The 13,286-nt window shown below is 41.3% G+C and overlaps 1 protein-coding gene across 2 annotated transcripts in view; it reads right to left on the bottom strand.

Moving 5' to 3' along the window:
- Positions 1-218: 218 nt before the first annotated feature.
- RASL12 (RAS like family 12) overlaps positions 219-13,286 on the bottom strand; it is a 486,162-nt gene continuing 473,094 nt past the window's right edge. The window contains exon 4 of one of the 2 annotated variants that reach the window (XM_044078665.1): positions 219-3,013. In XM_044078665.1, the coding sequence (XP_043934600.1) occupies positions 2,635-3,013 (379 nt within the window). In that variant the 3' untranslated portion in view covers positions 219-2,634. The remainder of the gene's footprint in view (positions 3,014-13,286) is intronic. The other variant, XM_044078664.1, reaches the window with a different exon arrangement.

Here is a 13,286-nt window from a genome sequence, read left to right as displayed (position 1 = left end):
GTCTTACTGTGAGGCGACAACGCTACCACAGCACCACCACCACGGGTATCTGTTCAACATAAATCTGTTCAGAAAATTGCACTCTCCTCAACACACACACACACACACACACACACACACACACACACACACACACACACACACACATATATAAATTGGAGCAGCAAGGATTTTATAATGATCAAAAGAACACAAAGGAACCGGTCTGGCTGGTACCAGCATTTTTACTTAACTACATAGTCTGTGCAAACACACTCATGAAATGGAATAAAGACATTACATTACATTATTGCCTTTCATTTTTCAGTTTAATGAAATTTTATCTTTTTGAGATAGCAGGAATTCTTTACAGCTCAATAATAGTGGCAAACTTATTCATAGTTAAATTTAATGCAATAGTGTTTTTTGTTCAGCAAAATTCAGTTAATATGTCCTCAATAACCTTAACTTCTACATTATAAATTTAGTTCAACCAACTGTTCAAAAGAGTATATTCATTTAAGGTGAGAGCAATGTTTGGGGTCTACCATAAACACTGTAATCAAAGGAATTTAAACATTATTTTCTGAAAGCACAGCCTAACACTATTTACTGCATTTATAATCCAAGTACTTTAACCCAAAACTACATCATTCTGGTTGTTAACACCACAGCTCTGCCAGTTTGCTTGCATTCACAATTGCTAATATTGCAAAATATAAATGATTACTTCAATGGAATTTTTATTAACCCAGAAATCAAATGAAGCAAAAGAAACAGATTAACTGCTATCTGCTTTGCTTTTACTATTCAGTAAACTTATATTGGTACTGCTGCTTTCAGAAAAACACAATGTTTGTAATGAAATCAAATTAAGGCACCATAATTTCTTTGCATATTTTATATCAATATATACACGTCCTTAGAAATTAGCAGTGTGTTTCCACGCCAGCATGGTCCGAAATACATCCTGAGTTTAGAAACAAATGAAAAGTATAGTTTAGACCAACATATTTCCTTTCATTGTGGCTTCTTCTGGTATTGTTCTTGAACTTTATATTTGAATGTTCTTAGGAGCTAGATCAGATTTTGCTCAGTTCTGGCCTGCATCAGGCCATATTTTGGGAATATCAGGGATGTAGGGTTATTGGGAAGACAGGCCTTACTCCAGTGTCTTATTTCTCAAATTTACTACAAACTTTGAAACCTATAACTTCCCATTACAAAAAAAAAATCTTACTTCTGATTATGAAAGTAATTCACATCTGATTCTATGGTAATCATCCTCTGGAAACACCTTTCTTTGGTTATATTACCAATTCTTCTATTTTGACTTTCAAATTGCTATTTTCCTTATCAATATATATTTGACTAGAGTAATTGGGTTCATGTTTCCCATTGTTTTGCTTATCTTTCTAGTTACACATGTATTCCTCCTCTTTTTGATGTCTCATACAACTACTGTTCATATTATACTCTTTGCTAAATCCATTGTACCTTATTAGTCCTCTAAGTAACATGAATAATACTGGTGACTCATAATTACTGGGAACAATAAAAACCTACCCTACTGTTCATATTTCATTGCTCTGATGCCTTGCAGGAATCTTCTGAGTTTATATGAGTTTTTGCTCATATATGTAACCTGAAGTAGTAGCATTTTCTTTGCTTTTCATGTCAGCTGGTAATTAATACCACCATCTGGTACGGTAATCTTGTTTCAGGTTTCCATAGCCTTTTACTTACTAATCAAGAGAAAACTGAATTCAGATATAAACACGACACCTCTATTACAATATGAACCTCTGCTAGAACATGTTAGAGGACACCTAGGAAGGCCGACCTTGACATCTGAGAATCCCTACCGTTAAAAAGTGTTGTACCCCTCATTCACTTTCAATTGACTACCCAAGCAGAAGAATAGACACCCTGGAAATAAAAGCAATTCACTGTGATCAGCGATGTGAATAGGCACCAGGCCATCAGCTCAAATTTAAAAAGAGAGTGAAATGTTAATAGAGCATATACAATATATGTACATAATCTCTGCTGTATGAATGTAGTGTCATGTATTTAATTGTATTTATGAAACTGACATTTTCAGAATATGAAATAAACAAAGCAGTAGCAAAAATATACCTCTCAGTTTTCAACTCTGGAGGACTGAAGCTACAAGCATCCATGGGGAGACATTTTTTTTATCTGCAAAGTGCGATGTTTGTTAAAAAGGCAATCATTTTACTTAAACCCTCTGCAACTGAATTCTAAGTATTTTCAACAAACAAATAGATATTTTACTTCTAAATGCTTCAACTATTTGGAGTTCAAATATTGTTAAATGAAGTCCCTGTAAGTATTAATCTAACACAGTACAGATTGTCACAGAAGTTGAAATTAAGGAAAATTAATAATGTCCATATTTTTAATTTCCCTTTAATCTTTTGAAAGAAACAAAAACTAAATCAGTGATGTTCTGGACTGTGCACATCTAAGAATAGTAGTAGGTATCTCATCACAATTATCTCTGCTCCTTCTTTATAGACCATTTTATTTTTTCAGGAAAAAAAGGCATCTTATCTTCTTTTACAAAGATAACTTTGGCACATGTTTGCCAAAACAGTTCCACAATTTGAAAAGCTTACTGTCTAAGGGAAGCTAAAATATTTTGAAGCCTTTCAATAATGTGAGAGTAGGAGCCCTCCTCTTACTCTGAGCCCTTGATGCCTTCACAGTGACCAGTTTGGCCTGCGCGATAGACGGCATCTCTTTGTAAGTGGCTGTAGATAAAGTACTTAAAGTTGCTATGCTGGGCTTGGAGGACAATGTCGCAGCTGTCTGCAGTCCAATTAGGGGTTTCTCCTCCGTGATGAAGAGTTGACGGACTTGCAGATTCCTCTCATTTTCTCTTCTGACTTCACGAACTGCTTCATAAAATACTTGCTGTACAGAATCAAAATCCAGGCAAGCTGACACCTCGTAGAATAAACATCCGTGCTTTGAAGACAAGGACAGCCCATCAGATTTGCTAACCTGCCTGAATAAAAGAAGAATAAATGAAATGGCGTGATGCTTATAATAAACAAGGCAAAATCCTGAACTTAGGCATACTTTGTGCATCATGTCTATTACTACAGCAATATCATGTCTATTACTACAGCAATATCATCTCTATTACTACAGCAATATCATATCTATTACTACAGCAATATCATGTCTATTACTACATATCATGTCTATTACTACAGCAATATCATGTCTATTACTACAGCAATATCATATCTATTACTACAGCAATATCATGTCTATTACTACAGCAATATCATGTCTATTACTACAGCAATATCATATCTATTACTGCAGCAATATCATGTCTATGACAACAGCAATATTATGTCTATTACTACAGCAATATCATGTCTATTACTATAGCAATACCATGTCTATTACTACAGCAATATCATATCTATTACTACAGCAAAAGAACTGCAGTCTTTACTTACTACTAAGGAAGTGCAAATGCAATTCCACAAATAGGTAAGGATAATGGTAAATGGCATTTTGCAAAATCTATTAAAATAAAATTCTATGGAATTTTTGGGACAGTGCAATTATAGATTAATAATTTTCTAATTGTATAAATATTCATTTAACTTTCCAAAAATGCATTATTTGTGATACGTGTAACCATAATTGATATGAATTATTTTTTTCATTTCACGTCAATTTTTAGTGAAATGTCAGACAGCAGTATAGAAAACATAACTACATCTACATGCAGTCTACTACTGAATCTATTCAGTTTATCTAAGTACTAGTACTCTAAACATATCCCTTGGATTCACAAAGATCTTCACTGTTCACATAAATGGCCTACAGGAGGTAGTTCAATTTCTGTGACGGTGAGAAAATGTGATTCAGAGATAGCTATAGCCATGATGAGAAAGACCTCATTATCTGCTCATTAGCACATCTCTGATTCCCCCTTCTTTACCAGTAGCAGTGTCGACCTGATGGCAGTAGTGTTGTCATTGGTGACTCACCTGTCACTTGGCAAAGTGCACCGTACACTCTCAAACACACACACACACACACACACACACACACACACACACACACACACACACACACACACACACACACACACTGGCAGATATTCCCTCAAGCACACACATCTACCCACCCATGAATAAACAAGCCCCCTCACACTCAACCACACTCACTGAAACATTAACTCATTTACTCACAAGCATGCTACAAGATACACACAGACAAACAGACACACAAACACATATTCATCTAGCTTCATTAATGCCTCATCAGACATGCACATATCTGTCCACACACACACACACACACACACACACACACACACACACACACACACACACACACGCACACACACAAACACACACACACACGCACACACACACATACCCACACACACACACTGGCAGATATTCCCTCAAACACACACATCTATCCATCCATAAACTAGCCCCCTCACACTCAAGCACACTCACTGAAATATTAACTCATTTACTCACAAGCATGCTACAAGATACACACAGATAAACACACACACAAACAAATACATACATGCATACATACACTAACACCCCTCCATATCTTCAATGAACGTACCTGCACCACCACTGTTTCTACAGGAGTGAGCACATGACTGCTGTCTTTTTCCTTTTTCCTCCAAAAGTGGTGACTGACTTGGTAGCATAAATTGGGAGCTGCTGGCATTTCTACAGAAGAGCAAATGTTTAATTGTAATCAGCTGCTCCTTTGGTTTGCCACATTAGCATGCAGCTATGTCAGCAGGACCACCCTCCATGTTGAGGCTCATGGTAGTGGGAATCCACAGCATTTGGGCAGTCTAACAATTGGAATGGCTTACTTTGGGTGGGAAAATGTCCATGTTAAGGCTTCCCATCCACAGTAGGCCTTTCTGAATCCCAGGGCATATACTTAAACATTTACTTTAGGATTTAATATAAAATATACTTTTTCATTTGAACAACTTATGGCTACCCCATTCTGCTAGACATGCTGCCTCTGTATTTTAAAGCCATCTCTTCCAATGCCATTTTGTACTTAAGTCACTTCCTGGAATTCATTAACACCTACATTAAGTGTACGCCATTCTGAGTGAACAGACAACACAAGCATAACTCACTTCTCCCTCCTCCTAATTTTAGTTTTCCTACTGATTTTATTGCAGCCTGAAATATCAAGGGGGATTCATAAAGGTTACAACAAAGTGCAGACTACATGTACACCTACTGCAATCTGTCTGTGTGACTAGAAAGCACAAAAATGTGGTAGGGATGTTCTTGTATACAGATTGTGAACACATAGAATGTGGCTTACTATGTTACTTGTGTTCAAACATCATTGTTTTTTGTCTTCTTTGTTTTAAGTACTGGATTATAATTAAGCAAAACATGAGGTCACATGGCATGAGGAAATTGGGACACAGGCACTCAGAGCTGGATCCAGTATTAGGTAACCCTAGGCAGTCGCCTAGGGCCTGCTGGCTGGGAGGGGCCCTGCTGGCCAGGGGTTTGCCACAACATTTACTTTTTTAATTTAAAAAAAAAAAAAAAAATACGTGTTCTTTAAGGGCGTTCTTCTTTAAGAATGCCCTCTCCGAGTCTATGCATCAATGCACACATCGGCTACTTGCTTCTTCTTTTCCACGATCTGCATGCAGAATTTAAATACAAGACCTGGAAACACACTTGCTGCCTGACAATGTTCTATCCAGAAATTAGGCATGGATGAAATGCAGTTTCAAGGAATTGTGAGCATCAGTGCATTTTCAAGAAATTGTGTGCTTCCAGGGAAGAGAAGTTTATTGCTGGTCATGCTAGTTTGTTTTCAATGTGCAAGTGTTTTATTTAGCAAATGGTTGTCACTATTGTGCTATAGAATTTGAAAACAGTGTTAGTAGCACTACACTTGTCATACTTACTTTTGATGCAGAAGCTTTTGGGTTCTACTCCCACAGGATGTAGATGGATTACTGACACTGTGTTGTACATTAAGAAGAGAGGTTGAGTACTGTGGTCCTGAGTGTGTCCTCCTCTGGATAAGATGCCTAGTAACTATGAACCTGTTGTCAGTTTGCCATCCATTCCCTATTGCAATATTACCAATTTAACATTTTTTTAATGTAATATAGCTAATTTGTTCTTCGAGGGCAGCTGAATTTGCATATGTAACACTGAAATATAAAGTTGTTTGCTAGCAGCAACCACGTTACTACTTACAGATCTCATTAATGTGGAATGATTCAGATAACTTTTACTTTTGCAGAGATTGTGCATATTGACTGATATTGGTGGATTGTAGTGACAGAAGTTTGATCAGCTTTTTATGCTTGAAATGTTCTGAAATGGACAGTTTTGTCATTATTGGTTCATTTATTTTGTTTCATTACTTACCGGAAAAATGTTCAAAACTATAAATATAAAACACACTCTAACAAGTGATGCTGTATTATATAAGGAATATAATTTAATACAATCAGGAAGGTATATCAAAGGACACATGCATGTATGCATGGCCCTAAAATCATTGAATCATAGGATTACTGGGCTATTGACTCAGAGGTAATTTTAAGCCTAGCCGTTTCAACTCAATGTAATACTGTAGATGTATTAGTCAATACCCAAGATTGCATTTAGTGATGACTGCCCATGTCCAAGAGGGTTGTTAGCACTAACCCTGGCAAGAATTTACAGTGTCCCATCCACTCATCCATGTTCCTCTTGAACAGTGCTATACAGGTGACCTGTTTCACATGCATTAGTAGCCTGTTGCAAAAACATGGGAGTTACTGGGAGATAAATCTGTCCCTCCAGCATGTCCTATTTAAGTCGCAGGCCATAATTAAGTCCCTGGAATGGGTAGTCCTAGACCCATTTGATGTATGGATATGCAGTAAGTTCATTAGGTTTGGGTCTTGGGTTGCTCTGTAGGCCAGGCATAAGTCTCCCCTAAGAAGTCTATATGATAGGGAGTATAGTGAGAGGGATTTTACTCGGTCCATGTAAGGCACATTCTGGAGGCCCTTGATCTTCTTTGTTAGAAACCTCTGAGGTCTCTCTAATTGCTGCAGGTGCTTAGTATGGTACATACCAAACGGGGCATTATACTCAATTATGGGACGGATAAGAGACAAGTATGTGGGGGGGTTATAACTTCTTTTGCTCTTGAGGTGATGCCTATACTAATTAAGTGATCTACGTGGAAAGCTTTCCTTACAATGGTAGACATACTGTGGTTGAAGTTAAGGTCGAGGTTAACCTGTGATTCCAGGTCCCTTACCACTTCATAGGTACTTAAGGTATTGTTATTGATTTGATAGTGTGACGGGACATTGTTTTTGCTGAAGGGAATGATGATGCATTCCTTTGCAATCAGTTTGAGACCATGACTAATACACTAGTTGTTGGTCTGTGTGAGACCATTCTGGAGTATACTGACATCATTTGGGGATTTAATGATTGCACGTAGTTTGCAGTCCACTTGGTCAGCCACAACCCTTTAGTTTTGACCTGAACTTCTGAGAAGTATATACCAAGCAGTAAGGAGCCCAGCACTGACCTCTGTGGCAACCCACTGGTAACAGGTCTGCTGGTTGATGTGGAGTCACCCACTTTGATAGTGTGTGAATGGTTTGTGAGCCAGTAGAAAACCCATCTTACAATGAAGGGGTTTACATCAGTTTTCTAAGTTTATCGGTAATGCCTGAATGTGGGATTGTGTTGCTAAGATGAGGTATGCTGTGTGCACAGATGTGACCTCATTAATGGCCTTGGTCACACTTTCAAAGAAATCCACCAGATTTAACAGGCAGGATCTGCCCTTCACGAAGTCGAACTGGGTAGGGTCCAGGGTTTGGAGGTCACCAATGTCTTTATTTATGAGGTCCATAATGATACATTCCATAGCCTTACAGATGTGGTTGGTCAAGCTTATGGGTCTGTAATTCCCCAGGTCTGATGCTAGACCACCTTTGTGGAGGGGAATAACTGTAGCTGTTCTCCATTCAACAGGAACAAACCCTGTGGTTACACTATGATTGAAAAGAGTACTTAGTGGTGATGCTAATTCATGTTTTAGCCTGCTTAGAAGACAGCTTGGGATTTCATCTGGTCCCATAGAGGCTGTGCTTTTTGCCTTGGGGAGGGCTTTGAGGACCTGCCTTTCAGATATGTAAGGTGGGGGATAAGTTTTGGAGAGGGATTGTTGTAGGTTAGGAGGGGATAAGGGAGTGAAATTTTCACCAAACCTATCTTCTAGCAGGTTTGCTATTTCTGTGAGGTCAGTGTATGTGATATCATTGACCACCAGTTCTGCACATGCTTGGGTCCTACCCTTTAGGTTATGTACGTAGCTGTAAAAGGCCTTATGGTTATCCTTGGCAGTACTTGTTAGGTTTCTCCCAAAGGAGCTCTTGACGATTTGACAAGTTGTCTTATTTGCCTGTTAAGGCTGAGGAGGGTGCTTTTCCAATGTTAGGTCTGTGTCTTTGTTTTCTTGGACAGCAACTTTTTGCATTTATTATAGAGTTTGTTGATGCTGGAAGTCATCCATGGCAGCTAGATTTTACTTGGGGCTCTGGCTTTGATTCTATCTGGTAATGCCGAGTTTATACACTTATGCAAGTGATTGTACAGGGATTTAGGGTAAGCTTTGGCGTAGTTACCACTTTCAGCTTGGGGTGGGGCTTGGAATACATTTATATCTTCACCTAGGAGGGTATAGCTTGTCTTGGTGAGGTTTATTAGTCTGATTTAACCCATTGTGAGTTCTGGTGTTAGTGACAGTTCAAAGTGACTGATTTGTGGTCAGTTTTAACTAACGAGGGTCCAACAGTTGCAGCAGTCCACCTGTTTGACATGTTGGTGAGGACCGGATCTAGAATGTTTGTTCTTCTTGTCAGGGTATGGACAATTTGCTCCAGGGAATTTGAATTTACAATGTCAAGGAACTTTTGTGCTAGTGAGTGTGGGCTAGAGTAGGTTTCCCAGTTGATGGTGGGATAATTGAAATCCCCCATAAACAGTGTGTTCTGTAAAACTTGGATTGTCTTCAGTTTGGTTAAATAGGCTTCATGGATGTCATGACCCATGGAGGGTGCTCTATGACTGGCTAGGACTTGAATGGGAGTCTTATGCACCATAACCTGGACCTGGAGTAACTCCATGGAATTGTCCAGTCTAACTAGATGTGAGGTGAATTTATCTCTGATATAAATTGAAACACTGCCTCCTTTGGTTTTCACACATTCAGTTTGCAGTCTACAGGTGTGGAAGGCATTAAAGGTTGGGTTGGGCAGGTGGCCTAATGGTAAAGGTGTTTGCCTTACAAACACAAGGCTTAGGGTTTGAGTCTCACAAGGGATAATTAGCTAGGCTTAAAATGGCTCGCAAGGGCAGTTAGCTTAGTACTAATCTATGAATCTATGAACCTATGTAGCCTTGCAGGGCCAGAGTATTCTCTGAGGCCTTAAACTATGTTTCTGTGATTGCACAGACATACTTACATTTTCTAGTGATAGAAGTGCTTCTAAGGAGTGCAGTTTTTGGTTTAAGCTCCTAGCATTTAGCACCATGACCCTTATTTTGTTCTCATTGGTTAATTTCACGTTGGTAATGTTGTTTTCTAGACCTTTCCTAAAAAAGGCACTATGGGGATGGCAAGAGCCTTTGCAAGCAGCAGAAAGCCTAGGGTGCCAGGTGGAAACCAGCTCTGGCAAAGCAGCGATGTTTATCGACCATGGCTTCCCAGGCAGACAGGAACTGGATCCCTTTGGAATAACACCAAAAACTAAGCCAATTATTGAAATCAGTCATTTTTTGTTTATACTGCTGCATCATTCTAGGTGAGGGCAGTATGCTGCTCAAGGCTAGGGACATACCTGCCTGGATCACATATTCAGAGAGCTCAACCATGTCTCTCTTTATATAGTCAAGTAGGTACGTCTCAGGTCATTCACACCAACATAAACTATGAAACAGTCATAACGGCACTTGTTGCTGAGAGACCTGAGTGCATGCATGCATGATTTGGCAAAACCTGGGACTGGACAGGTAGCTGACTGTGACTTTCTTCTTGTCCAACCTGGTGAGTGGGACATCTGTGTGTCTCACTATTGTGTCTCCAATAACAACAAGACTTGTTTTTTGAGTGTTACGCCTTACGGGCTTGGTGGGTGAGACAGTGGTGTTGGTATGTGTCATGGGTGCTGTGGAGACTGTGTTAGCTGTAGCTGGGGAAGCCACATGTAGTTGTAACAGACCAAGAAAGTGGTTGATAATTAGCCATGAGCTCTCACTCAAAAATGGCTGGGGCTCCTAATTAAGCCAGCAAAACAATTAATCACTCTGCTGAGTTAAATTTTTCTCTAGGAGGAAAAAGTAAATGCTGAAATGCCATCTTTTGATGGTATTCACCCAATCACACCTGTGGGAGTAGTCATGGTACAGGTAAGTATAGTGGAGCTGAGTATACATATGTGTGTGTGTGTGTGTGTGTGTGTGTGTGTGTGTGTGTGTGTGTGTGTGTGTGTGTGTGTGTGTGTGTGTGTGTGTGTGTGTGTGTACATGGGTACCTATGTGGATGTATGTGTATGTAGGGGATGTCTACTGAGATGCATGGGCCAATAGGGAGAGCACTAGTGCAGTCAGATCTGAGAGTGCAGTGTTCAGTTTAGAGACACTATAATGAACTGCTAATGAGGTGTTTATAGATACATTCATAGATATTCCAAGGTCACTGATTCTCATGACCATTCTCGCTTTGCCAGTACCCTCAAGCAGCAACTCTTTCTTCTGGAGGACCATACTGGTCAATTCTGGAGAATGTTTTTGGATACCCATCCAGTCAACCAGTTTATGTTTGAAGGAAGATAGTGAGCTACATGGCTTAACATGGAAAAGTTTATTCCAGAGGTTTGGGAGGTGCTAGGTCCCATCTTGTTTTATTTATCTGTTGATAAAGATTTAGATGTCTGGTTCTAGTATGATGAAGATATTGGACTCTTGGAGAAACAGAAGATCTGGACAATTTGGACCTTAATGGTGCAGTAAGCAAGATAGAGATCTACCCTCAAAAGTCTATAAGACACTGAATAAAGGGCTAGAGCTTTCACCCAATTTGGGTGGCTCAGAAACGTTAAGCATGTGATCTTTTTGGTTAGGAACTTTGGGGTCATTCCAATTACTTGACGTGTTTAATGAAATGCATTCCAAAAGGGGTGCTGTACTCAATAACTGGCCTAGTCAATGCTACTATAAGGGAATGTTTGCCTCTTAAGACTTTGATTATATTCCTTTGGCAATTAGGTGGACTAAATAAAAGGATTTCATGACAACTGTTATTGCATGGCAGCCCAAAGGAAGGGGGATGTCAGCCCAAGTACCCTAGTCCCTAACTACATTTTGATTTTGTACAAGGTGACCATTTTGTTACAGGACCTAAATTGGGACACTTGAGGGCTGCCCCAGGAAGCCAAGTCTGCAATCCCATTCTCCCAGCCCCCATGGGAGTGGAGATAGGGCAGCCATGTTATCTCATACCAGGGCAAGCAGGTTGGCCTCCCGTCCTTCACCAGGCACTGTGGGGATGTCACTCTGTGAATAGCACCACCCAGAAGCCAAGAGGCCACTTTCCAGGGGGCTTGAAGTGATGCACATTAGTCGGAGCTTGGCACTGTGGGGGTGAGAGACTGAGGTATGCTGCAAAAAGTGCAGAGATGGGGCAACCTAGGGCTATCTCCCCTGTGAGCTTGAAAGCCCTAGGTGCAAGGCAGAGTGGAGAACCAGTGTCACGAAAGTCTGGCTGAGGGATTGTCTGAGGCTTCATGGCCCACCAGAATTCCATGAGGTTGGGAAGATCCCCTGAGAGGCTCCAAGAGCACACATGACACTGCATGATTTGGCATCAGTTAGGAGATATGTAACCCTGGAAAAGATCTCTCTCTCTCCTGGCTAGAAGTGGAACCCTAGAGGGGGTCAGTCCCGATGGAAGTATGGAAGCGAGGGAGAGGTGGAAAGTGACTGGTACAGGACAGCTCATACCTGGGTGCGGGGGTACGGACCATGCCCAATCTGGGACAGATGTCTGGAAGGGGGAAAGAGGCAGACAGGGCAGGGCTGGGTGAACTCCTGCCTGGGTAATGGGGGGGTCAGGCAGAGCTCCCCACAACAGAAGTCCTTAAGGGAGCACCAGGGCAGACAGCAATGGGGCCTAGAGAACTCCTGCCTGGGTGAGCGGGGGTCAGCCACAGTCCCTCCATGATGGAAGTCCTTAAGGGAGCAACTGGCAGACAGTGGTGGTGCCTGAAGAGCTCCTGCCTGGGTGAGTGGGGTCAGGCAGAGTTCCCCATGATGAAAGTCCTTTAGGAAGCACCAGGGTGGATGGCAGAGAGGCCTGGAAAGCTTCTACCAGGGAGAAGGCATCCAACTTCACCCCATAACCAACAGCATCCTTAAAAAATCTCAAAGTCCCCAGAGCTGCCCTGGATGGGAAAGCAGGGGAACTCTGAAGCCTTCATGAGAGTGGCTCTGCCCCACTGCGGCCGAGGGGAGTTTTGGAGGAGCAGACAGGATTGGAGGGAAGCTCCCCGAGAGGGTCCGAGGGCATGAGCGATCCGGCACAATTTAGCAGCCTGCAGGAGACATGCAGGTGGCAGAGTCCCCTGACATGGGGGGCCACAGCCGGGGACGGTCTCTTGGCCAGGTCGAAGATGAGGACTGTAGGGTTTGGCCCTGACAGAAGTCAGTATGGGAGCACCAGCAGATGGGTGTAGGGCCTGAAGAGCTCCTGCCTGGGTGCCCCCATGATGGAAGTCCTTGAGGGAGTGACTGATGGCGTCAGGGCCTGGATGGCTCCTGCCAGGGTAAAGGCATCTGACCTTACCCCATACCCAATAGCATCCCCAAAAAATCACAAAGTCTCCAGAGCTGCTTAGGATGGGAAAGTAGGCCACCCTGGGAAGCCAAGTCACCATTCAGACTGAGCGGTCTAAACTGGGACATTTCTGTGTCCCAAAGACAATGTTTGGGATTCCAGGACAGAGACTTCCAAACTGGGACTGTCCTGGAAAAACTGGGACCGTTGGTCACCTTGATTTTGTAGAGATATATTGTCAACCAAAAATGATGACACTACATTTTGTAACATTTATTTTGAGTCCATTTTAGTACATCATGAGTTTACTGGGGAGAGTTCAGTACGGAGGCTTTGGGTGACTTAACAACAATGACTCTCAGTTTACTATTGTCTTT

This window comes from Protopterus annectens, chromosome 7.part1 (assembly GCF_019279795.1).
Source record: "Protopterus annectens isolate FY-2018-M chromosome 7.part1, PAN1.0, whole genome shotgun sequence".
NCBI classification, from domain to species: Eukaryota; Metazoa; Chordata; order Ceratodontiformes; family Protopteridae; genus Protopterus; species Protopterus annectens.
The sequence above is the reverse complement of the archived record's forward strand: the minus strand, read 5'-3'. Positions and strand labels throughout refer to the sequence as shown.